General features: G+C 30.4%; 1 protein-coding gene across 2 annotated transcripts; it reads right to left on the bottom strand.

Moving 5' to 3' along the window:
- Window positions 1-4,938: 4,938 nt before the first annotated feature.
- Window positions 4,939-26,777, bottom strand: LOC125065746. 2 transcript variants are annotated; one of them, XM_047673542.1, is made up of 5 exons: window positions 26,537-26,777; window positions 14,273-14,399; window positions 12,840-13,157; window positions 7,264-7,378; window positions 4,939-6,828 (listed from the first exon to the last, which is right to left on the bottom strand). In XM_047673542.1, the coding sequence occupies exons 1-5, from the start codon at window positions 26,589-26,591 to the stop codon at window positions 6,688-6,690; spliced, it is 756 nt and encodes a 251-aa protein (XP_047529498.1). In that variant the 5' UTR covers window positions 26,592-26,777; the 3' UTR covers window positions 4,939-6,687. The 2 variants fall into 2 exon arrangements, with proteins under 2 accessions (XP_047529498.1, XP_047529499.1); XM_047673543.1 differs by lacking the exon at window positions 26,537-26,777 and adding an exon at window positions 18,239-18,616.

The following is a 26,777-nucleotide window of genomic DNA, read 5'->3' as shown; positions in this document are numbered from 1 at the left end:
AAAGTTTCGGCTTTGTTTGTTGATTTGTTTTGTTTGAGAATGTTCCTCAATAGATTAGGCTGGACTGGCTATCTACGTGGGAGATATTATAATGCACAGATATGCACAGTTACAGGCGTACTCTATATTATTACATTATGATCATCATAATATCTGCAGATAGACGTAGTACGGATTGTATAGCGACATTCATGTGTGATTGATGTGCCTTTACACTCGCACGTGTCTACTCTTATTTTTACATTAACAGCCTGTAAATTTACCACTGATGGGCTAAGCCCTCCTCTCCCTTTGAGGAGAAGCTTTTCGAGCGTATATTTGGAGGGGGAATACACATGTGGCAGAATTTCATTGAAATTAGACACATGCAGGCTTTGACCGAGCACGAGATGAATTATAAACACAAATTAAGCACATGAAAATTCAGCGGTGCTTGCCTGGGTTGTAACCCGAAATCATCGGTTAGGATGCACGCGTTCTAACCACTGGGCCATCTCGTCCATATGTCTACTCTCATAATCAGATGAAATGGCAATCCGACACAATTGTAGATTCAATAAACGTTGGACCAACGTTTTTATAAAATTTCTAAACACGTGAATTTGTAAAAACTGTCTATTTCAAACCACGATTTATGTAATTTTCTTTACTGAAAACTCCATCAACTTTTTATTGACCAGACCTACGATTTGGTAGGGTTTTATCATGATTGGATTACTATATTGAAATTATAAACAAGATATGTACCAACAATGCTACTATCATTAATTTTGAAATAAATATCATTACCGCTATATGAACTTGGTCTGAAACAGACTTTTTATTTTGATTATCCGATGGGACGGCAATCCAAAACGATCGGAGAGTTTACGCGCTTTTATTGGCAGGAGTGCAACATTGTCAACTTTCTGAGCTGTTGCAGAAAATGTCTTGACAAAAAACTCAATATCTTTTTAATGCCTGACCAGGAATTTAAGGCTAGGGTATGGAAATATACGTTTTATAAATAGGTATTTAAAACTTTTCAATTGATATTTAATTATGTGAACAGATCATCCTAATATAAGCAAACTTATTTTATCGAACTGGCCCTTATCTTTTGTGCATACGGTGGATATTTGTTAACGTCTTAGTCGCTAGCTGTATTTCACACGAGTTGTTACGTCTCTTGCATTTTTAAAACATGAAAAACGGGCACGTTTAATATGCAAAGTATTGTAAGGTGCTGATACTCGACAGTTTATTTTATCTCATATGTAAATATTTTATTCTCCTATTTACTATTATACATAAAATATTTTTATCTTAGTAATAATGAATGTGAAACTTTACCATACAAACTGTGATATATTTAATTTTGGAAGTTTTTGAATTTGCTAAAGAGACAGATTTTTATCTCGGAAAATGTACAGTTCACATGGCATACATTTGGTTTTGTTTTTTACAGAGCGAGGTATCGACATGAATTTTTACATAGCGATAGTTTAGGGGTAAGTAAGAGATGACATAGGGTACTTTATCCCAAGAGATACATAAAATCTGAAACTAATGAACCTATTTTAAGAATTATTTCCAGAAATAACAAGTTTAAAAATGAATAAATAAGGCCATTTAATATTTTAGTAAAATTTAAAAATTATTAAAAATTTTTGGATAAAATGCCGCATTTTTGAAAGACTGCGGGTTAACTATAAAAAGACTATAAAGCTGAGGGATCTACTAGTAATATTATAAATAGCAACTAATTCTTTAGTTTCGTAGAATTATAGGTAGCAAACGAGCAGGAGGCTCATCTAGTTGAAAGTGTCTATCGATGTCCATGGACATCCTTAACACCAGAAGACTTTTAATTATCTTCGTAACGGTTCGAAAAAACCACCTGTAAAGTTAGTTGCACGGAGTCGTTGTGCCTGTCAAAAAATGCCTTACAAATCGTGCTTTTGTGAATTTCCGGACAGATATTCATCGGCTTCAACTCTTGTACCATTACATCAAAGAACAAATTGTTCTTAATTATATAAATAACTTCATGTAGATAGAGATAACTTACGATTATCGATTATTTATGAGTGTATTTTTTTAATTAAATACCACTAACTGTTTTATGTATCTTTATTCAGATGTATCAAGCTTATACCGATTTTGTTTCACAAAAGGCAAACCGAAAAAATAAACTTGAGGATTTCATGTCTAATATATTTATATTTTAATTTTAAGAACAAGCGATGGCCAAAACCTTCATTCTTTTATTATCAGAAGTTCCTCTGTAAAATAGTTTTAAAGGCTTCGTCTTCGGCTTGTCTGCGCTGTATAATTTTATAGATAATTTATTCGGAAGAATTTCTATATCTTAGGTAGGGTACATGTAACTATTAAGTACAAGTTGGTGTTATAATATCAACATATCAATTTTATAATCGACTATTAGTTTCTTGTGTACGATATATTTTATAATAGAAGTAGGTTTATATGGCTGCTTCTCACACGTTTTGCAATTGTTTCTGACTGACTTTGTTATTTACAACCCCACAATAAAAGTACCTAATAAATTACACTTTTGTCTGTAATTGAATTATTACAGTATTTACAATTGTCCACGATTTTATTAGGCCGCCCGATCCGGCCCTCCGGCCGATCACAGATAAGAGAATGTATATGTCAAAATGACAAGTTAACAAGTTTGTCCAAAATGGTGGCACTTCGCCTAGCTATTTAGGTATATATGGCATTTGGCAAACAATTACTACGTGTGAACAGTATATATTTTAAAGCCAATATCAAATACGCATTGCCGTGTCACTGTCGGCTTGTCGACGCACATCAAAGATGTCAAATAGGCAAATACGCAAATAAGCCGTCCACACGATGGCCATATTCAAAAGTGCACGAACCATAGACTTGTACGGACATGTAGTATTTTGTGTTTATACTATGATCTCGATCTGAAACAACTATTGATAATGAATTGGGATGAAACAGTGCGAAAATTCCTAGAACTGTACCAAATTAATCCGATTATATGGGTTCTCCAGAATTAATCTTATTATAATCGACAGCATGTCATTGATGCATTTCCTTTTGCTTTATTTTGCCAATTATTCGTGTGTTTGTTATTTAGTAGCAAATACCCAATAGCGAACACAAATAGCCATATGGAGTGCTACCATATAGATTATAATATTTGTTGTGTTGATGTGTTGACGTTAAGACGTCAAAACATTTCACACTTGCGCTCATTTATGTACGTTATATGTCAAAAAACTAACACAATAATGACAAAAACTTACGAAATATTTATAAGCGTTGTTCGAAATGGCCTTCCACAAATACCTTCTAAGCATTATTATAAATATCTTGCACATGTAAAGATAAAAATGTCACAGAGCATTACGGTCTAATAAAACGATAAACTTATTTCTCGTTACAACGAGGTCATTTATTTTTATTAATAATATATTTTTATACATAATCGATTATCTACAAACATGACTGTTATATAATGCAAGCCTAGGTAAATATGTATATTAAAAACGCTAGTGATATGTAATGCATATTAAAAACTAATGAAGTACTCAATTAAGACAAAGATGAAAATTATTAATAAAAAAAGCAACCTAATTCTTTTTTATTTTGTTTCATAATTTTAAATAATAAAAAAAGACTTTTTAGGGCCAGTATTATATTTAAATAAACATTTTGTAACATTTGTAATTTTAGGTACCATTTCAAGTAGAATTGATTTTATTTCTTTCTTATTTCATAAATCAGTGAAAAACTCTTACATCCAATAGTTAGCTTAGTAATAATTAGTATAATTGTTAACAATCTTTCATTATATAGTTACTATAGTGGTATACATTGAATTAATTCATTACTCTAACGTAATTGAAACGATAATCGCCAGACACGATTCTGGCAAAATCATATCAGGTACAATAACACATTGGACAGAAGATTGTAATTAACAAAGAGTTGAGATTAACCTACGACATTGTGTATACATATGATTATATTTCAAACATATGTTACTAGCTTTATTGTCAGATGCCGTGTCTATATGACCTAAGCAAACAATGTGCTCCTGGCCTATTGTCAGCCCCAGCAATTCTATACTTCACATTCTTCGATGGGACGACCATCCACACTACCAAAGAGTTCGGGCTCTGAACGGCAACATTAAATTCCAACGTACGGGAGTATAACACTACTAATTTCCTATCTTAGGTTGCTACAAAGATTCATTTAACAGAAAATCCAATCACATTATTCTGGGACTGGTTATATCTCGAGATATATCTTATAACTAGCTACTAAAAAAATCAGGCCATCTAGACTTAAGAAAATAACGACGAGGTGCTGCAGCAATGATCATGTCCCATAGACTCGAATTCGAAAAAAGAATACGGCAACATCCTTATCAGATTTTATACATCAAAATTAAAAATGAAAGCGATTACCAAAAGTTACCACTCATATTTTTATTATTTTATATTTAATATCATTTTTCTAGCGGTAGAAGATTTATATCATCCTTTATAGCAATTTATTTTAGCTCTGCACCACATGAGTACTTACGTATAAAAGTTTTTAAAACTTTCGTTAGTGCTGTGATTTTAAAACGGTCATTAGGCGGCACGAATAAAGACTATTCACCCTTTTGGTCTGTTTTTTTTTATAATGAATGTATAGAATATCATGAGAATTCATGATTACTCAAAACAATATTTATACGTTACGGTAATTTTGACGCTGGCAACACTTGGCATTATTTAATTGCATCAGTAATGTAATAATTGTGAATGCCTGAGTTTTAAATTTAAATATCGAATGTCGAACCGAATATTAATTGGCTTTTGAAGAATATACTTCTACATAAAATAATACTACATGTTAGATAGGTTAGCTTATCTGTATTATATTTGAAATAAATAAAATTACTTCAATTAATAAAACATTTTATGGTAATAATTATTTTTTACATTTTCGCTACTTGCTACGGTGTCTGATAATTAATACACGCAGTCTCTAATCATTATGTACTTAGAACAGAAGTTAACAAAAATCTCATTGACCTTTCATAGCACATACATATCAACTATCACAGGATGTTCTGAGCTAAATATTAAATAATATAAACGAATACAATAATATTTTATCTCTAAGACACTTTATATACTATACAACATACATATTACAAACGAAAAATTATATTGATACATATAATAAACTATTTTATATATATAAGATAGATATATATACAAATATTCAGCCGCAGTAAGTATTGTCGTTAAACACTAATGCATACATGTATATCTCTAAACAAGTTTACAAATTACAATTAAGTACTAAATTATTTAAAATAAATTAACAAAGGCAACTCTAAATAGGTTTACGATAGTGGTCCACGTTGTGATAGAATGACATTATAATCTTCTTTTTTTTAATTTCGTGGTTAAGATCATCGATTCAATTTGTCATTTTATAGGAAGTGTCACCTTCATTCATAAGAAATGAAAAATTTAAGCCACTTCTACACAAGTGATCAAGAATGGCTCCAAAAAGGCTTGCAAAAATCCCTACAACTTGTAATAATGGCAAATACAATCAATTAAATTATTTACTTAATAGCTGCCAGTAGGAACAGATCATAAATCATTTAAAAAAACTCTTTATATACCTACCTAATAAGTTTTTGAGTATTTATTAAAGTGTCTAGAGCTAAAGTATAATTGAACAAATATTTTTATTTAATTTATTTAAAATTGTACAAATTGTAGGCAAAAAACTTAACACTTCAAATATTCGAATAAAATTTTTACACTATCACACTAAAGACGAACTAAATATTAATCATTATTCGCATAACTTTTGTTAGAAATTTATTACTTTTCAAAAACTAATAAGTAACGTCGTCTATTTTTTTTTTATTTAAGAATTATGACAAACGAAATTAATCTCTCATTTTTGGCGCGAAACTTATAGACAGATAAAAAATAAATAAAGATTACCTCATAATAAATTATAATAGGATGGACAAATATATGTATATATTTTTTTTTTGTTTTAAAAAATAGCCTTCATTTAAATAATATTTACAAAGAACTGTTTTAAATTTTGCTCAGATTTTTCTGGTTAGGTTCAAAATTAATATGCATGACAGATAATTACAGAAACACAACGCTGTTTTGTTACGTAATACGTAAAATAATTTTATACATATTAAAAAAAAAAACGATATATAATTTATAAAATTTACAACGTAACGAAAATTTGATACATTCTAAATTCAAATGCCGCTCTCATAATATATACATGTTACGAGTAAATTATTTATTTACAAAGTGAATAGTATTCGAATAGATAACTTGAGGTGGAAGTTGAGATTAACAATAACAATGTTGGATTATATTTTATTATTATTCATTGAATTATAATAAAGTATATCTATATAAACAAACCTGGCTTTGCCGGTTATATTTTAAATAAACTGCTAAAACACAAACTTTAGTTTCACCTTTAACCGAGAAACTGAAACAATCTACCTACATTAATTATTTACAGTTCACTGAACGTTGCATCATTGTAACTCGCAACAAACTTCTTCCACACTAATTACTGGCAACCCGCGCTTCTACCTTAGTGTTCTAATTTTAAAAATCGATTTCTTTGTTCACTTGCAAAGAGGTTTTACGCCGGAACTAATTTGCTAGTGATATAGGGATATAGAAACGCTAAAAGCGTCACAGGAATTATTTGTAACCTGTGATGCATTGTCGTCACTTTGTTTGATAATCCGCATTCCTGGCCCCGATATTCGAGGCAAAAGTTCTGCAAATGTGAAAAAAAAAATTATAATAATATTTAATATCAAATGTATATAATAATACTATAATTTCGAAAGTACCGCTGAACCGAATTTGATGAAATTAGTTATGAAGCAAGCTTAAACTCCAAGGAAGATCAAAGGTTTTTTTTTTATGTCTAGCACTTGACGACCAACTTAAAACTCGAGCGAAGACACTGGCGACATAAATAATTAAGAAATATAATGAACCATTATAATATATAGCGCTAATCACTTATTCAGATTCGAAGGATGAGTGAATCTGTTTAATAGATAAAATAGCCACAAGGGACATAACATTTCCATTTAATGTCAAGAATCTGTAGGTAATATTTCTACATTGCCCAATGTATGTGGGCCAGGGCGAACACAAATCAGATAAATTTACAAATTTTAAAAAAATGTATAAATAACAATACCTTAATAATATTAGAAGCCATTCGTTTGAGGAATGCACTGGTGAATAAAGCGGCGTCATCCCCGCACGACTTCTGAACCGTCAGCTCCGAACACATCAAGTATTCTTGGAATGAACTGCAAACAATCAATCAATTAAATGACACATTTAATTGAAGCTACCGAGGACATCTTTATAATAAACTTCGACGGAAAAACATATATAAAGGAAAAAAATATGTACGCTTACTATTTAAAAATAATAAAATATTTAATCAATTTATAGGCCGTTCAAATATATCTGAGCCTTTTATCTTGTTGGCTGTTTAAACAACTGACAGAAGTTAAATTTGTATTTTTAATCTGTGACAATTTAATTAAAATTTAGGCTGTTTACCGCGCAAAATATGACGTTTTAACAATGCGGAAATATAAAAACGCACTTTCATACCGAGACGAAATATGGCATTTTTTACAAATCTACGATCTTAGCTTATTATTTTACACATGCAGTCGATCGCCAAGGTATTCCGCGACTATGAAGCGGTTCTTAAACGTCACTAGACTGTAAACAGCCTCACTATTTTATTTAATTTCGAGGAACTGCTAAAAACATTTTGACATTTCATGACAATCAACTAAATAGCAAAAGTCAAATACCTAGCTTACGTCAAATACCTTTTAATTTCTACCTTTAGTCATTCTGTATTATTTTATGTATCTGTAAGTGTTTGTAAATGTATGAGAACAATATTTTACATAAACATTATTTTGTAACTCATTGAATTTATTTTAAAAATGGTGGGTCGACCTCCTGCTGTGACTTTTGTCTAAGGACCAGTCTGCATACCCTTGAGCAAGCAATAAAACTGTTGCCAACCGACCTCGACACGCCGAATTCATTATTTATCAAACATACTTGATAAAATTTATCATTTATAAGTCATTTTGTTTAATCGTCGGATGTTATAATGATATTGGGAGGTCGGGTCAAACGGTAATATGTTTTTGTACAACAATTATAAATGTTTATCCTTCGGAATCACATACATTCGGTACAAAAAAAAAGTAATTCCACCACAGTTGACATTTTCGTTTGAAACAGTTAAAGCATAAAGGTATTTATTAATACCGGCGATAAATTATAATTTAACACATAAAACTTGAAAATCGGTTGTCACTTTAATAACAACTAAAACGTTCTCCGAAACGCGCTGTGTCTTTGGGTATAAGTTTCATGTTATATTGGTTTGGTATTCTTTCATTTATTAGCATGGATGGATAGGTAGAAGATTGAGAATCCTTTATTCAACCATTCTTGTAAGTGTAACCATTGTAACGACTAACTTACCAACGAGGGTATATTGCAATTAACAATACAAACAACTAACTCTGATAATGAAGCAGTACTGCCACAGTAATTACATTTCTATTTCCGAGCGCTAGTGAATCGAAATGACGGCTTTTCTTCGTTTATCGTTCGTTTGTCGTTATTTTATTTCATTAACGATTAACTGCAACTATCATACAAAGAATTATGTTTTTAAAAACACTTTTTTCACGTCACGAAACGCACGGAAGATGTGAAACATTAAGTCAAGCTTATTTATAGCAACGATTTATATCAATGATTAAGGACGCAATGCTGAGTTAAAAGCCGCAGGTTTAATGTTAACCCCATAGGTCATTATTGTGCTTACTTCTTGCGCTAATAACTTGAAAAAATACTTATTGCATAAAAAAAAATTCTGATCAGTCGTGTTTGGGGTGTATTACGCATTTTCCCCTTAACAATGTTTCCAATAGTTCTCACCATGTCTCCAAAAACACGCTAATGTTTTAGTTTTACTTTTGACTTGAAATTTTCAGTACCTTAGGTTGATAGGTGGATACGTTTTAAGGCATTGACAACCCAAATTCTTGTATATATGTAACAATATATATGCATGTGCTTTCAAATCGGTAAATTGCAGAAAAGTTATCAGGCAATGCAAAATGTAAAATAACTACAAATATTATTAGGTTATGTTAGTACAGTAAAATCAAAATCACGTTTATCCTCTTATTTCGTAACAATTTGTGTTCAGTTTGCTAATTGGCTAAAATTATCTGAGAAATGTTTGTGTTGTTAGAAATTTCGCGAAATTAACAATTATTAATTGCACGCTGAATTTAGATAATTGAGACTCGTGTGTTTAAAATAATATTATATAACCAAAATCAAACCAGTCGCTTCTCTTATACGTGTTTGTCTATCTCAGCTGGTACTATTATTTTTACTACCGTAAACTATATATATGATACTCCTATTAATCTCCGAGTTATCCATAAATTTATTCCGTACTTCTGGAAGCCTTACAGGGGATGAAAGACGAACACTGGCCCCAGAGATTATGTATAAACATTTAGAACATCTACTCTGAATAGAGAAATAAATGTAACGCAATTCGTCACTGCTTCGTTCGCTTCACAGGACTTAGAGCAATTTATAAGAACTATTTTATTCGCATTTCGGACAGACGAGCAAAAACCTTAATTATATTCAAAATAAAGTAGTTTCATTAGTATACAGGTAACTAAATAAAAAAGGCAAAAATTACAGTTTAGTACCTTCTTCTTCTTTATTTGTTAGACGTTTTTTGCATAGGAAATAAAAGTAGAAAAAATCCATACATATTTTCCTCAAATGCTCAATTATTGTAATGGTAAAATTTCGGTCACTGGGCGATCGTTTTAAGAAGCAAATGTAACTTTACGTGATGTTCATATTCTGATTGTTAATTTACGTGCAAGTTACCACGTTTTTCTTCATTGCGGAGCAAGAGATGAATTTTAAACAATTTAAGCACCGGATACCTCAGTGTTCTTACCGGATTTGGACCTACAATCATTGATTAAGATCCTCGTATCCGCCGAGCCAATTCTGATCTGATCTATTAATTCCACCATCTGGGCATTTAGTTTTATACCTTTCCTTTAATACCTATTTTGATTGTTGTACGATTTTTTTCTTTGAGATCACGAGATCAAAAGTGCATACCCGATTAAGTCAGTAACCTTCGGCTAAGACTCAGGTGTTCAATTTATTGTGTCTCGGCACTTGACTTCAACAGTTTAGTTGTTCATCAAATGTTCATGTTCATGTAATATTCATTACGAATAATTTCCGGTTTATTTATCATTATAACATTTCAATATTTGTACTTCTCTGATTAATGTTCTAATAGTTCAAAATATGTTATATAAAGTCGTTTGAGTATTTAACTTTTTTTTTTAATTTGTAATATCTTAAGAGTTATACAGGAATTGGAAAGGTATCTAATTGGAAGCCGTAATTCGAATAAATTTCATCTAGAAACTTCTTTAATATTAACTGGTGATACTGTAGACCTGAAATTAGTATTCTGCGGTATTCCGCTGGAAATGATTTCAGATTCTTTTATTTCGCCGTTCACACGTTTCACAGCGTTTCACACGGCCTTTTTGCAGGAAATAGTATTGTTTTTGTTTATCTTTTCATAGTGAAACTACATGGGCAACGATGTGTAAGTCCTCTGATGCTGGTTGAAAAATTTTAAAATATAAAAATACTTTTATACGTTCGGTCATAATTTCGGTATAAAAATATATTCTAAATTTAAAATTTAATAACCGATGTGATATATTTTATCGTTTTTATTTTTTAATAAAAAAAACCATACACAAAATTTTTCTTCATTAACTAATTCATTATTTACTTAGAAACTTCATTAACGAGGCGAGAATTTTTTAAATGCGTCTTTAATCCTACGCTGTTTAAGATGGGCTTTAAGTGATTTGCAGAAAATGGAAGTAAACAAATATCAAGTTAATCCTTTGCTTTAAAACTTTTGCAAAAATATACCTACGTTAAATTAAAAAAAAAAAATGGTCTTGAGTCTAAGAGTCAAATTAATAATTCTATTTTGCTACGGTTAGTGTCTTCCGTTATATCAGTATAATATTAATATCTCTTTACATTTGCTAATTCCATGGCAACTTCATATTAACTAAAAATTTAATTTATTTAAAAAATTACACACCAAGGTGAATATATTACATCCTTATCCAATTTGAATTTAGAACATATTATTATTTAAATACATCTATACACTTACAAAGATACAGATTAATTATATTTAATAATAATATTAGAAATAATGTTTAAATAGTTGATCTATTTCAAAATGGTTATTCAAAATAAATACATAACTCGGTACTAAGATTTAAACCTGTAATATTACTTTGGTAACTTAATTATAAAGTTGCATATCAAATATTAAAGGAGATAGGTACTCGATCTTCGAATGCTTCAGTAAACTCTTGATAGGTTCCTTTTCTTGACAGAGTAATTTGCTCGATTTCAAATTGAGATAAATCATATTATAAATTACACCCGACATGCCGAGATTAATATTTAAATAACTAAAGTTCTAAGATATTTTTTTAATAATTAAATGCCTAAGGATCACTTGTTATTCTATATTTGAATTTTTCTAGTATTGTTTCTTTATATCTTTCAAGGTAAAATATTATATATCGCATTTGGAGCTAACATGTGTAGAGCACCTGTTTAACGAGTTTTATTGACTTTACAATGTGTGCGTATTTCATAAGAACGTGGCATTTTTTTTAACACGCTTTTATTAACCTGTATGGAACAATTAATTCACTCATATATTGGATTACAATTTATATTAAATATTGTTATTGGTTTTGCGTTCGTATTACGAATCGACAAATTTTATTTTTTTCAAATTTCGAACAAATTTTCGAAAACACTAGAAAATTGTACATATAACAGTAGCTTTCTATTTTTTTATGTATTGTCAAATAGCTAGGAATAAAAAATAATCATTTCAAGCATATTTTTTCCGTTTTTCGTAGTTTATTTAAGCATATTTTGTTATTATTTTTAATATATCAAAGACCTTATCGCATAATTATTGTAGTATTACCAATCCATGTGACTATATTTATTTTGTTTAAATAGGTCAGAGAAAAAAAATGGTTTACTTTTTTCTGTGACCGATATCACAATTATGAAACCGGGCAGCAAGCTAAAATCACTCAGCCTATTTTAATAAACAATTCACGGCCGTTATATTTAGAATTCTGGGATGAAAAAAAATCCGTGTACAATGAATACGCTTTTTTATGTTTTAAGAATTAAAATAGAATTTAGGTGTCAATAAATCAGCTTATATTTGATTTTTTATTTTAATATGGAGGTTAGAGTGTAGGAGGTCGACTTATAGTCAAACTCTTGGCAACATTGATTTTTTGCTCGCAATCAAAATTTCAAGATTTAAAGAAAGATATTTTAACCTAATTTTAAAGAAAGAAAACAGGTATATATCGACTTACAAAGTGTAAGTCGATATATACCTGTTGTATAAGATATAAAATACCTTTTGATATAAGAATTGTAATCTTTGCATATGACGTAATTCATGAAGAAAAATATATTTTGGACGTAACAGGACAATATTACTTTAAGATAAAATACTGAATGATATTCCAAAAAAACGTAAAGAGTATTCGGTACATATCTTTAAATTATACATCAAGATATGCTTACCAACAAACTGTTCTTAGATAATCTTCATGATTCGTTGCGACTTGAGTTTCATCTGTGTGATACTGGTCTTTCTTCTGGTGATTGCTTAGAGTCGTGAGCGTCACTTCATAGTTCTTGCTGCAAACTTCGTACTCCTGCCTTACATTCTTCACACAATCTGCATGTCGAAGATATTCATCTTGATACTTCCCTCTAGTGCAAAGCTCTTGAACAACATCAGTTATACCGGCGTATATCCGCCTAAACATAACTTGTTCGCTTTTTTCCATACATATTTCTGTGTAGTTATCGATGCACTTTATACCGACACGCAACTCGCTGTAACCAAATTAATTAATTAATTTTTCACGTCTCATTTATTTTAGGTAGCGAAACCAATGGGCTACCTGAAGGTATGTTGTCAGCAACGAACCATGCCATAAGAAATAGGCAACGTGAGAAATATTAACCATCCCTTGCCAATAGGAAGATAACCTTGGAAATATTATGTCACTTGGCGTTGTGATATACTGGATCACTCAACCTTCAAAGGGGAACTCAACGATACTAAGTATTTGTCGATATGATATGTGATAGCCTAGCCTAGTTAGACACAAATATTATATAAGCGAAAATCAATGTTGGGTTAACTTTCAAACTAAACTAATAAAACGAAATATTTTAATAGCTTTTTCATTACGTGTTAATGTTGATACAAAAAATTTAATGTTTTAATTATTATTCTGTATGTGTAATAAAAATCAAAGATATTAAGATAATATCATAAAAGAAACCAAAAAATAATTACCACCAATCGTAATGATTACAATTGAACTCAATGGACCAATGAGCCGTTTAAAACAATAATTTTGTCGACCTAAATGTTCCCATTGATTGCCTCATTGGCTATTCAAAGATCTAATCATGCGGCGAGTAAAGTTAGTGAGTTGGACAACTGGCTTCAAATTGCTATTTACCGCAAACAAGAACACTAAATTAAGATGAGCTAACTACATACTGCGTACCATTTCGTTTAAAGTTTCTCCAGGGTGCTAACGCTGTCTTAGCAAAACTTTAACGCGAAGTTATCGTACAAAAGCGAATGAAAGGCAAATTTTGTTATGATAGATGAATAGGATTAAAAATATAACGACTTCACTGGGTAATTTTTGTTTTAGACTGATCGATATTTGATGCTCTGGGTAAGAATGTATTAAATCTATCAAATGTACTTACAAACAATTATGAATGAGTTAAACATATTAGTATTAAACCTTCCAAGAACCAGCAACATAAGAGGCTATTCTGTGTTAAATATTTAGTGATAATATAAATTACGTACCAAACTTTATAAATTTAATTTATTTTATGAAAATATACAATAATAATTTTCTTGTTCAGGAAAAAAATATATATGCTTAGTTCATTATACCGGTAGAAAAAATAATACTCACACGCAACTCTTATCCAATTCTTCTCGTGTTAAAGCGAACGAGATTTCCGGTGAGCTTAGCACTGGTAACGCCATTGAGCACCGTTGTAACAAATCTTCTTCCTTGTTGCATTTTTCTTTGAGCGCATCTGTTGACGAAGGCAGTAGTTTATTAGGTATTCATTACGTAGCATCTTATAAGTATCCTACTATTTGGTAACGATGTAAAACCATTTTCACTTTGCGTCTTCAATGTAGTTTGGGAGATGTAAATGGGGTAGGCCAATGGTAGAGGTCAAAGGTGAGCCTTTTATAAAGGAGCGGCCTTATCTTCTTGAATGTAATTGATGTACATATTTTTTGGTGTATAATAAAGAGATTTTGAGTTGATATTATTCGGGGCAAATTTTTGCCCGTCACATGCAAAAGTTCTAAGTCTTTCACTATGGAGCAAGAGTTTAATTTATATACATAAATTAACAACATGAACATTTAGACACGCAATCTTAGAAATCAAGCCCTTACAAATGATCACAACAATGTTTATTAATGAATGATACACAATGGAAATTGATCCAGGCGAGGTCTCAAATCAAAATTTACATTCAATACCGAATCATTGAAATTTTTTGATTTAAAAAATCTATTATTCCGGATATTTTGACACAAAAATACTTGAAAGACGGCATTCAAAACTTGGCAATAAATGGAATATTTCTTTTCGTCTTGCTGGTTCGACAAAATCATTGAATTCAAGTCGAATCGGTTTCTATCATCATTTATTTCATTAATTATTTTTTAATAACGACATATAATATATATAAATACGAAAATGTCATTTGTATCCTTTGCGAGTTTTGTACAAACTACGGATTAGTTTAATCGATGCGTTCTTTTTTCGAAGCACACTATTGTCAAACGTCGTGATTAACGTCACAACTGTTAAAGAATTAGCTTTGATGCATTAATTTATATTATTGTTCTCTTTTATATAAATTCTCTATTATTATTTTGATTATAAATATTTTTTTATTTTTTGTTGAAAAAATACCTTCGACATAAAAAAAATGAAGGCTTTTAGGTATTATAAATATGCTATCACCCCGATTTGGTTACATAAAATATATGTATTTATTTTAATTTTTCTTTGTTTCTTTTGTAAACGTATCATCCGATTGAGTTGAAACTTTGAACAGTTGTTATTGACATTAGCTTCAAAGTTTCTGGCTTAGCACCGCCAACAAGAATAAATGGCGCCCGAATCGTAATCGTACACGACAATTAGAGTCAATACAATACCTGACAACAGTTCGGTTCCATAAACTAAATAAATATATTTTTAATACATTGTTTTTTTTTTTTATGTCAAATTTATTTTATTATTGATGTAAATAGAAAGAAATGGTAATTAATATGTATTAAAATCGAAATAATATATTATCAAATTTGTTTTTTTTTTACAAATTTCGGGTTCCGTGACTATGTCCATTATATACCTACGTTATATAAACTTGTATGTTCGAAAAGTTTACTAATCTCATCTATTACTTATCTGAATAAAATCATAATTTTTTTTTACTTAAAATAAGCAGTATTGTATTTAGTAGACGTTCGTTTTTTTTTTATTTGATTTTAGCACATAACTCTAATTATTCTCTTAAAATTGCGTTGTATTTTTCTTGAATTAGAATATAAAGTAAACCATATAAAGTTCAAATACATAAAATGACAATTTCTTTTGATATAGGCGAACACATGATACAACTTTATGATATACAACGCTCTCCCTTTCTCATAGCTCGATCTCTTTTGCTCATAGGTAATTTATTCTAGCTTAGTGGACTGAGCAGCAGTGGACCAATCGGCCAATCTGTATCAAGACGTCTTTGCCCGTAGACTGGCATTGACAGAACAAATAACTTCTTAGGCCGTGAATGCGCTGCCAATGATAATATCAAGGATCGCTTGTGGCCTTGTGTAGGTATGTTATTACATAAGCTCATTCACCCTACCAACCGGAACATAATAATTCAAAGTAGTGTTGTCTACGTCACTTTACAAGGATCAAGTAATCTTGATCGTTTCAAATATAAGCTATAATATTCATTAACATTATTTCAATGAATATATAAGTGATATAAGCGGAACTTAATAAATGGTTAATTATACATTCCGTAATATAAGAACACTGGGTGTAATTCTATTTGCTTACATTGTCTTCGCGATATCCAAGATTATATTAATATATTCTTTAAAAAGGTTTTTATTAGTCACAAAATGTTCTAAATCGAATCAAATTAATATTTAAACAAGTGTCTATCACATAATAAAGTAACGGTGTAATAACTTTGCTTTCAATAATGAATATCATGTTATATGTATGTACTTTTGGACACACATATACACAACACCACACACACACACACGCCCACATGCGGACACACTGTGTAATATTTTCTTTTAACTGATAAAACTATGCTAAGATGTTCTTGTCAATAAGTTAAATATTAAAAAATCGAATTGGATTACAGATATGTCCAAGAGAAAAGTTCAAAAAAACCACCTGTTTTTTTTTAATATATAATAACTTATTTTATTTATATAAGGTACTGTATGTATAAATGTTTTAATATTATTCGAATTTACTGTAACATTATAAATAGCTGATACATTATCGTGATTCGGCTGCAACTTTACTTGCGTTGGTTTCGATAATGGAAAAACTTTTGTAATTATTGTTTGAAAATCTATTTTTTTTAAGAATACCACGAACCCAGTTTACATATTTTTTCTATAATACACCTTATAATTAGATTAACGCGTTCAACCATACAAACACAAACGTAATAAGCAAATAGCCTTAAAATAGCCCACAGCTGGGAAAAAAAAAATCTCTTCAGGAGCAGATTTTGAGCTTATTCACCAAGCTTCAAATGGAGTTGGGTGAGCTCGATCAACTTTGAATCAAAGCATATCTTAACTAAATGTACTTGCCCGGGTTTGAACCTGCAATCTTCGGTGAACGTTCACGTGGGCTATTTCTCAGCATCAGCTTTATTAAATTATAAATGATGATTATAAAAATAAATATTCCAAAAGATAATAATTAAATTGAATGACGAAAATTTTATTTTAATAAAATATTATAAATTCAAAATGATTAAATTCAAAATTGTGTTAAAACTAAACCAGTAAAGGTTTCTTAATAACAAATCCAATTTTAATATCATTATTTATTTAAATATTAATAATATATACCTAAATAAAATATTTATTTTGAATTAACATATCACTCAAAAAATAATAGCGTAAGAATAGTAGAGAATACAATAAATTTCTATTTTAAAATGAATAGAATAAAAAGTAAAAACAACTTTTATATAATTTAAGCCGCGTTGAAAAATAACAGATTATAAAAAATAGTCCCGTGAAGGTTTTAAAAGAAAAAAGGTTTTATAATAATGACACTACAATCGTCTGAATGTTATTGATATATCCGTAAACGAAGGAGATACATATTCACATATATTATAATACATTTATTAATCTGCATTACAATTAAATTATGTATATAAGTACCTATATGTTACCATTTACTTAATTAATTATTTCCCCTCTAGAAACACAGAAAATAATTTTATATAAAACCGGTATTATAAGTATTTATGTATTATCATCATATCAGAACTCGTTTTTTCTAGTATTATTATGTTATTTTTTTTTTAAATTATATCACAAGGATTTATTCAAAGCGTAGAAGGTTTTATTTCAATTAGCATTTAAATGGGATCGACGCATACGCAAGCCACGTTACCCGATACACGATATTTCAAAATAATATTTAATTGAAAAGCGTTCTCGCTGCCTTTTATTAAAAGACAGATCTATACGACGCAATTGCAATAATTGAACCAGTAATTATGTTCACAGCGTACATATAACGTAATGTCTAGTCGGTTAGTAAATATTGTATCAAAAAACATTTTACCGATATTGGATTTTACAACTCTTGATTATAGAATCTATATTTCCATGATAAAGTTGATCCCATATGTTGTCGACCGTACACGAATATACTGAACAGTTGTTTTTTACCTCTTATCAATCCATGCATGCGGCATACCACACAAGAGCAGTCACGTCATTCCGCAGATCTTGTTTCACGTGTTGCGCATGCGCAGATAATTATATTGCTTACACACAAAATTGAATGATACTGTGATATACGTGGAAAATAACAAGGCTATCGTTACTCGTATATGCGACACAATCGTCAATAAACTTCGATTATTATTAATGATTACATGTATGCTGGGTAGTAAATTTATTTATTCTATTTTATTTTTTATATTAAGAATACGACGAATATCAAGATTTAAAAAGAAATCCGTACATTTCTAAGTATCACGATCATTACATTGATTAATAACAAAACCATAAAATATAATAATAATTTTTTTAAATTATCCTTTCACTGTTATCGTGGCAATGGCCTCGAAAACCACCATAATGTCTCTCACTAATTCAGTTTATTTATAAAACAGTGGCATTCTGAGCGTGAGCGCTATACATTCCAAAAACGTGGTGGGGAGCCAAGCCCACCACGACGCTGCGTTTCATTGGCTGGCAGACATCGTACGATGTTTTTGTATGTGTGCACGTCGTATTTCAAGCATACCGTCACACACTGTCGCTGTTGTATATTGGAGATCAATTTAAGAAACTTAGGTCAGCGTTTGTTGAGACGGAGAATACGTATAATAGATTTCAAATTGAATTGATCTTATGGATGCCTTAGAAGAACAATCTTGCCTTGACACAACGCTAATATTCCGTTCATTTGATTGTCAGCCCTCAGTCACGTGCGTAAGCAAATGCTCATTGATAATGCTATTAATGTAAACTTTTATATTTCGTTGCTTATACATATAGGTATTTTATTTTATCTACTAGGCATACATATATTTAAAATTAAAATGTTTAATTCATAGTAATGACAATGGCCTTACTTATAAACATTGTTTAGAGGTGTTAGATTGATTTGATATTCGAAAGTATATAAACAAAACACAATTATGGCATTAATAAGCTGTAAACATTTGTGTTCTTTGCATAATGTCAAATTGAAGTCAAAGTAAAATCTTTATTTAATATCACATGCTAACACTACGTAATGTTTATCAAAAATATATGTAGGTATTATAATTTCGGAATGAAACATCTGCACTGACAATAACCGGTGTGTACGATATACACTATACTAGATATTTATTTTTATTTGTATTTAGAACCGGCCAAGGAACGATCGTTTAATTCCCAATGTCAATCATCGAAAAAGACATCCCTGTTTCCCGTTCCTTAACCACTTTTTACACTTTTACTATTGAACATTTTTGAACATTTCCTCGTGTCATAAGAGCGTAAACATCGCTCTAATATAAAGGTAACTTTATCCTGAATATACAATATATTCCCACGTATAAGATAAATTTAAGCTTATTCGTAAATTATAATTGCAAAACTGTATACGGTTTCATAATGGACGTATCAAAGCTCTTATGTAAGGATAATCCCTAACCGCGAAATCTTACCCGGCTAGCTTGCTTATTATAAATTTCAACACGTACCAAACGTGAAACGTTTTAGAGGTGGAAGGGGACCAAATCCGGAATAGCACATTATTCATCATTTTAAAATATCCAATTACCTACTTCCTATACCTACGGGGTCATGTAACTTAAAAGTTATTTTTGTAGGAAAAAAAAACTTGTTGGAACGCTTCATGTAATATTCTAATAATTCTGAATAAATAATGTTTGAATTTGAATGATAGATTTGTTATCTATACTAATATTATAAATCCGAAAGTAATTCTGTCTGTCTGTCTGTCTGTACTTGACACGAAATAATTCCCTCACCCTTAACACACGTGACTAGTAATTAATAATTTAATTGTTAGTTATAAAATATACAATAAGCTTTCAGAATGTATGCACTTTACATGGAATTCATTATCGTAATATTTTTTTTTAATTTATCAAACACGAAATGAGAGAAAATCTTCAAATAGCTCATAATTGATTTACTCTCATATGTTAAACGTATGCTTGTTGATTTAATATAATATAGTCTGCTCTATGTCGACGTGTTGTGGAAACTTAATGTTATGGTATTCTGTTTGTTTCCCTAATAGTATAAATGAAAATAAAGTATAAACGATTTTACCTTTTAAGACATGAAATGACTTTATTATTGAAATATTTTAACATCTTGAAGCCTCGTCCACACGATATCTGTATATATTTTTATCCTTATAATCGTATGTTTGTATTTATTATGACTCAAATACTTTTTGCGAGACAGACTTATTATCGCTTGATATCTTTTATCTTATCTATCCGTCACTCTAATGGTTTTTTTTTTCAGTTTGACACACTTTTGTTGGCAATGTCGTATTCAATAAATCTATACTAATAATTTAAATACGAAAGTTATTCTGTTTGTATATCTGTTTGTTACTTTTTTACGGCCTAAATACTAAACTGAATTTGATGAACTTTGATATGAAGCAAAATTGAACTTCAAGAAATGACATAAGCTATTTTTTATGCCTAATCTGACGATCAACCCTAAAACGCGAGGGAAATCTTGGACGAGAACTAATTACTATACTTATAAAATCGATACAGAACAAACCTGACTGACTCTCAACTAATTAGTATACAACGCTGAAATTTGAAACATATGTATACTTATTATATAACGTAGCATGCGCGATTAAATGGTTTTTGGAAATTTCAACTTCATAGAGGAAAAATGGGGGTTAAATTATTTTATCCCAATATTATATTATCACTAAATGATATGTGTAGTATATTTATAAATACACCTTACTATTATTTGAATTAATTATGATTGCACATCGCTGATAAGTATTTTAGACGTATGTCAATAATCAATAAACGAATAAGGAATGGACCATTGCGTTCGTAATAAGTGTTACATAAATCAACTAGCTGTGCCCGCGACTTCGTACGCGTTTGAATTTAATAAAAAAGCGTGACTTTATTATTATTTTACATATAATTCTAAAATAAAAGTAGCCTAAGTTACTCCTTAATACATCAGCTATCTGCCAGAGAATGTCCCGTCAAAATCGGTCCAGCCGTTCCAGAGATTAGCCGGAACAAACAGACAGACAGACAAAAATTAAAAAAATAATGTTATTTAGGTATATGTACCGTGTATGCATACATATGCATTTAGTAAAACGCGATTATTTTAATATTACAAACAGACACTCCAATTTTATTATATGTATAGATATATGGTATAAACCTATTACACCCAGTCTTATTGGCTCCACTGGTGACAGGAGGGTTGATTTTTTGTCCAGAGAATCGGATTGCAGTTCAATCGAGAAATACTGCTAGCATTCTTGCCAATATCCGATAATAATTTGTTATCCCTGTACTTATTTAAGTCCCGATATATCTTAAATATATGTGTATTATTTTTCGTTGAAAGATTAAGATGTATGGGTATTTTCAGATAAAGCTTATCAAAGGCGGAACAATGGTGACATTGGATTTAGCCAACAATATTTACTAGATTTTATGTAATGAATGTTAAACAAATGTATACATTATATGTATTATATTAATAGAACGGAGATAAGATAATATATAATAGGTATATATATAATCTATACTAATATTATAAATGCAAAGTAGTTCCTTCTATGTGTCTGTTATGCTTTCAAAGCTACGCATCTGCATCGACGTTGATGATGTTTTGCTTGGACATGAGCTACTTTCTTAATTTCAAGAGGGTAACGTTATAAATGAGGCGTTGTATGAAAGTCCTTAAAGGATTTCCGTAACAAACTGATTTCCACGCGACGATGTCGCAGGTACAGTTAGTATTTACTACTAGCAGCTAGCTTATAAGACCGCAAATCCAAAGGTCCTGGAGTTCACGTCCCGGCAACCTTTATAAAGTAGCAGCCTAGCCTAGGAGCACTTCTCTGCTTGGAAAATACGCAAAGCCAAACCTCATCTATTTTTACTGTGTCGCATTACCGCCCCATCGGATAATGAGAGCGTATTAAAAAGTACGCTTAAATTTGCACATACTTGTGGACTACAACAAGTTTTGGGCAGTTGGTTGCTATAAATCAGTTAGGATGCCCTTACCATAATTATTTAATAAAAAATGCTTACACGACTGTACTTCAAGAGGTTGTGATTTAGAATCCCCAATACAATTTGAAGTTGACAGTGTTATGTTATGTCCTTGCCTTAGCAAGTACGTAAAGCAATTTGTCCTGCACCTGATCTCCTTCTGTTTATAACGGATAGCCGTCCCATAAGATAATGAGAGTTCCGGTATATAGTCATAGTAGTAGTAAGCCAACCTCCGTAACCATCACTGTATCGAGTTCTTCAATCACAGTAAAATAAAACTACAAATCTTACTTATATTGATGTGTTTGGATGTTTGTTACTCAATCACGCAAAAACGGAAGAATGGAATTGGATGTATTTGGAGTAGAGATAGCGCATAGTAAACCTCACACCTGCCCTCAATTTATCACGGACGAAGCCTGGGCGGAAGCTAGCAATCAATAATATATATAAATATTGAAAAAATATCGTTTGTGCTTAAAATTAAAGGACTTCTCTTGTGTCTCACAATTTAATGCCAAGTAGTGGTGAGAAAGTACTTAGCCTAATCGTTATTGCCGCGCCTCAGTGCCTTTGTTAATTAATAATACGGGCACTGAATATGTGTAACTAACTCCAAAGCCAACTTCGACGGGTTCAATTTCGAAAGCACAGGTCTTTTCATAAAAGCTCGTCTCTCTCCCCAGAGACACACATCTACCAATGATCGCAGAGCAAATCGACCATTCCACTGATGTCTCACCGCGCACACGGGGTCATTTGTCATCGCAGTCAGATAGATAACTTTTTATACAGGCCGCTGACTTCATCCCAAGTTTTCTAAGTTCCAACCTTATTATCTCCCACGTTAATGTTGGTGTGTAATGAATCGTACTTTATTAAGCCAATGATAAAATAATAACAAATTGCCATGTCGATATATCAGAATCGTAAATTAAAACGATTTACACCTACACGAGAAAGGGTGGCGGTTTAATATACGCGAATAAAATTATGTTTACGATAATAGATTGCTACATGTTACCGAAGTTCAATGGTAAACATATTCGAGCCGGTTTTTAGTCGAAAATTCAGGTAAAATAATAATTTTGCGCGATTTTCAAACTGCGGTTAACGTAGGTACCGTAAATTCTCGATGTTTTACCGAAAGTTTCATTGAATACAGTGGTTTGTAAATCGTTGTATTAACTATTTTAATAAAAACATATATCGTCCCGCAACGCCGGCTAGAACATTCATGATATCTGAATATTGTAATATATATTTATTGTTTGAAATTTTTAATTTTTACAACAAACTAATTTGATATTATAATTTTATACCATGTATATATCGGTATATCTTCTAAATACTGTATTGTCACAAATTACACCCGAAATATTCCTTACGACGTTAGTCATCATCATCGTTACCAGATCTTCATCACCAATCAAGAGATTCAATTTTATTGTTAGGTTCACCAACGATTTTCGGTTAATAAAATACATCCACGCGTTCTATACACTAAACTGTCTCCTCTCTGACTGTTCAATATAGTAGTTATAATCATTAATATTATTCCCATTTGTTTCATAAAATATACTTTATACAGTAGTGTGTTTCTGAAAGCTATGCACATAATATACAATAATAATACAATAAATCACTCATTATTCATGTCAAATTTCTCATAAATCACCAGTGACCTACAACTTTGCATGAAGCGTCGTTGATAACCGTATGCTCAGAAAACTTTTACGGGTTGAAAGCCGTATCCGAACCCATTATGATTTAAGTATATTTAACATCAAAGGCCAATTAAATAGTCCTTATCTAATTATTTATCGAAAATAATTCTTAATATGCAACGATAAAAACTACACTCGTTCAAGTGAAAAGTTACTTTGATATGAGTTCATTTTTGTGACAATACTTACAAATACCTTTTACAGATACTAGTAATTATACAGATAAGCGCCTGCATTGTCTTTCTCGATCTATGATTGAATTAACTGAAGATACGTCATCGTTAATTCGAAGCTCATTGTTAGTTAACGACTGTTGTACATTTCTAAATACGCTATCGGTTCTGTATTTGAAAAATTACAAATTACCAAAGGCAGATTTTTTCCTCGTCCACATACTAACGCTGATTTTTATTTTCGTTAAATACGTAATGTTACAGAAGTTTTCTGTTGCATAGGAAATGATTGTAATAAAGTTCCCGATTATGTTATATTTTTAGTTCTTTATGAACTACTTTAGACTGTAAGCGATAATTTTGTAAATAGATACCACACGAGTTTTTTTTAGTCATATTATCTAATTAATAGCATACGGGTCAATTAAATTAAATTATAGGTATAATATAGTAAAATGTGCTAAAGTAATAGCGTGGTAGACGTTAAACGTCCCACTGCTGGGCAAAGCTCTATTAAATGCCCATTAAAGACAAGACTATTCCACCATTAATCACATCATTCTTTCATACACATATGACATATGTCGTCGAAAGCATACATGTTTCGTCGGGATATTGACACGTGAAAACTCAGCGATGCTTAGCCGGATTTGAAATCACGATATTATATTGTAATAAGAAATTAAAATATATTGACGAAAATATTAGTAAAATTTAAAAAATAAGTAAAAAAAAATTTTAATAAACGATGAAAGTTGAATTTAAAAAAGAATTAAAAATTCATTTGTTTAAATACGTCTTGTAATCTATCAAGTTTTCGATTTGTAACAATATAACATATCGTAATACTTATTACTTATTTCATTGTATAATTAGTGGGTTCATACTACACCTATTCTATTATATTATAACTTGTTAGCTTGTAATAATCTATTTAATGCTTTAAAAGTTCGTTAATTGTATTACATTCCTGAGTACTATCTATGAGCAAAAACTTTTAGTAACATTTAAAACTAATATTATAAATACGAAATTAACTCCGTCTGTATGCTTCTAACCTCATCTATACTAAACAACAAAACGGATCCTAATATTTAAAATTGAGGTAACATGTGACCTTTTGACAGGGGCGCCTAAATTATCATTATCATTATATATACGGATGGAGGCGAGGAGCAACTAGTATTTTAATATAATACTAATCTAGAAAAACATCACAAATATAGATACCTCAACAAAATAGCGGACGTGGGCGTTTGGATTGGCGCCCAAAGACGCATGTGTTATAAACAGTATAAAAAAATAGCCCGTTGCATTTGCACTGAACACGACGTTTCTGTGACAAACGTCATTTATTACGCAATTTGTTTACAAAATATACGTCTACCTATATTTTTCGTGAATTTAAACCATTAACACGATTTACCTATATGACGTAAAAGAATATGAAATTCACGTCAATAGGTTAATTTTAAAGCGGTTAAAGTAAAATTACGAAGCGCTGCCACTGGTCTAATATAATTTTCTAAAAACGTTCAGCGTAACGCGCTGCGTCTTCTGATATAAGTTTTATGTATATAGCTTTAGTACTTTTTTTTCAGCCGGCGTTATAAAAAAAAAAAACATTCGTTATTTAGTATATGATGTATTATATAAATTTCACTTTATTTCAGTCACTACTAAAATAATTTCAATAATTATAGAGTCCAAAATTAATTGTAATAAAAACCGATTCGAACAATTCCGATCGATTTTGTAAAGTTTTCTACTTAAACGTTGGCGCTGACACAGGTCTAATATATCTACTCCAGTAATGCATATATTTTTTTATAATACTTTTAACTTTTTGTTAAAACTAACTTATATCGCTACGTCTTTATAGATTTTAAAGAATAATAATTTTAGCTTTGTTTGTTTCCCACTGTTATTTAAGATTAGTTACATTTAAGCTTATAAAAGTTAATACAACTAAAGAGATAATTTATTTAGTATATAAATCAACAACCATTAAGTTGAATCACAAAAAAAGTATATGATCTCGTGATTTACGTTGAATTTAAATTTTCACTGTCTAAAGTTTAACTGTTATAATTATATAAAATTTAGCTTTGTAGACTTTAAGAAAGTTTTAAGTATTGTTTTTTGGGCAGTATTATAACAATGCCTGCTAAAATAAATAATTTAAATGTTTATTACTTACCCCCTGTTCTTAGTACTAAGGCGAAAGTGAAAATAAAAAATATAACTTCCTGCATAATCACCACAGAATTTAAAAACAGAAAAAAATATATAACAACAAGTCACAACTATACACTTTTAACGCCTTTTAAACATATTTTTAAAAAAAAGCACTCTTATATCAACGAAACAGAATATTTTACTTTACGTAGTTAAATACGTAACTTTGTAATTACAAAAGACAACCTCCCACTCTCAATACT

Source organism: Vanessa atalanta, chromosome 8, assembly GCF_905147765.1.
Source record: "Vanessa atalanta chromosome 8, ilVanAtal1.2, whole genome shotgun sequence".
Classification (NCBI taxonomy): Eukaryota; Metazoa; Arthropoda; class Insecta; order Lepidoptera; family Nymphalidae; genus Vanessa; species Vanessa atalanta.
The sequence above is the reverse complement of the archived record's forward strand: the minus strand, read 5'-3'. Positions and strand labels throughout refer to the sequence as shown.

Bases quoted from the DNA above. Each gene is read 5' to 3' on its own strand.
- LOC125065746 (XM_047673542.1), bottom strand. From the start codon at position 26,591: ATGCAGGAAGTTATATTTTTTATTTTCACTTTCGCCTTAGTACTAAGA. The intron at 13,158-14,272 runs GTGAGTATTATT...ATTTGGTTACAG, and splicing joins GAATTGGATAAGAGTTGCGT to CGAGTTGCGTGTCGGTATAA. The intron at 7,379-12,839 runs GTAAGCATATCT...GATTGTTTGCAG, and splicing joins TATCTAAGAACAGTTTGTTG to TTCATTCCAAGAATACTTGA.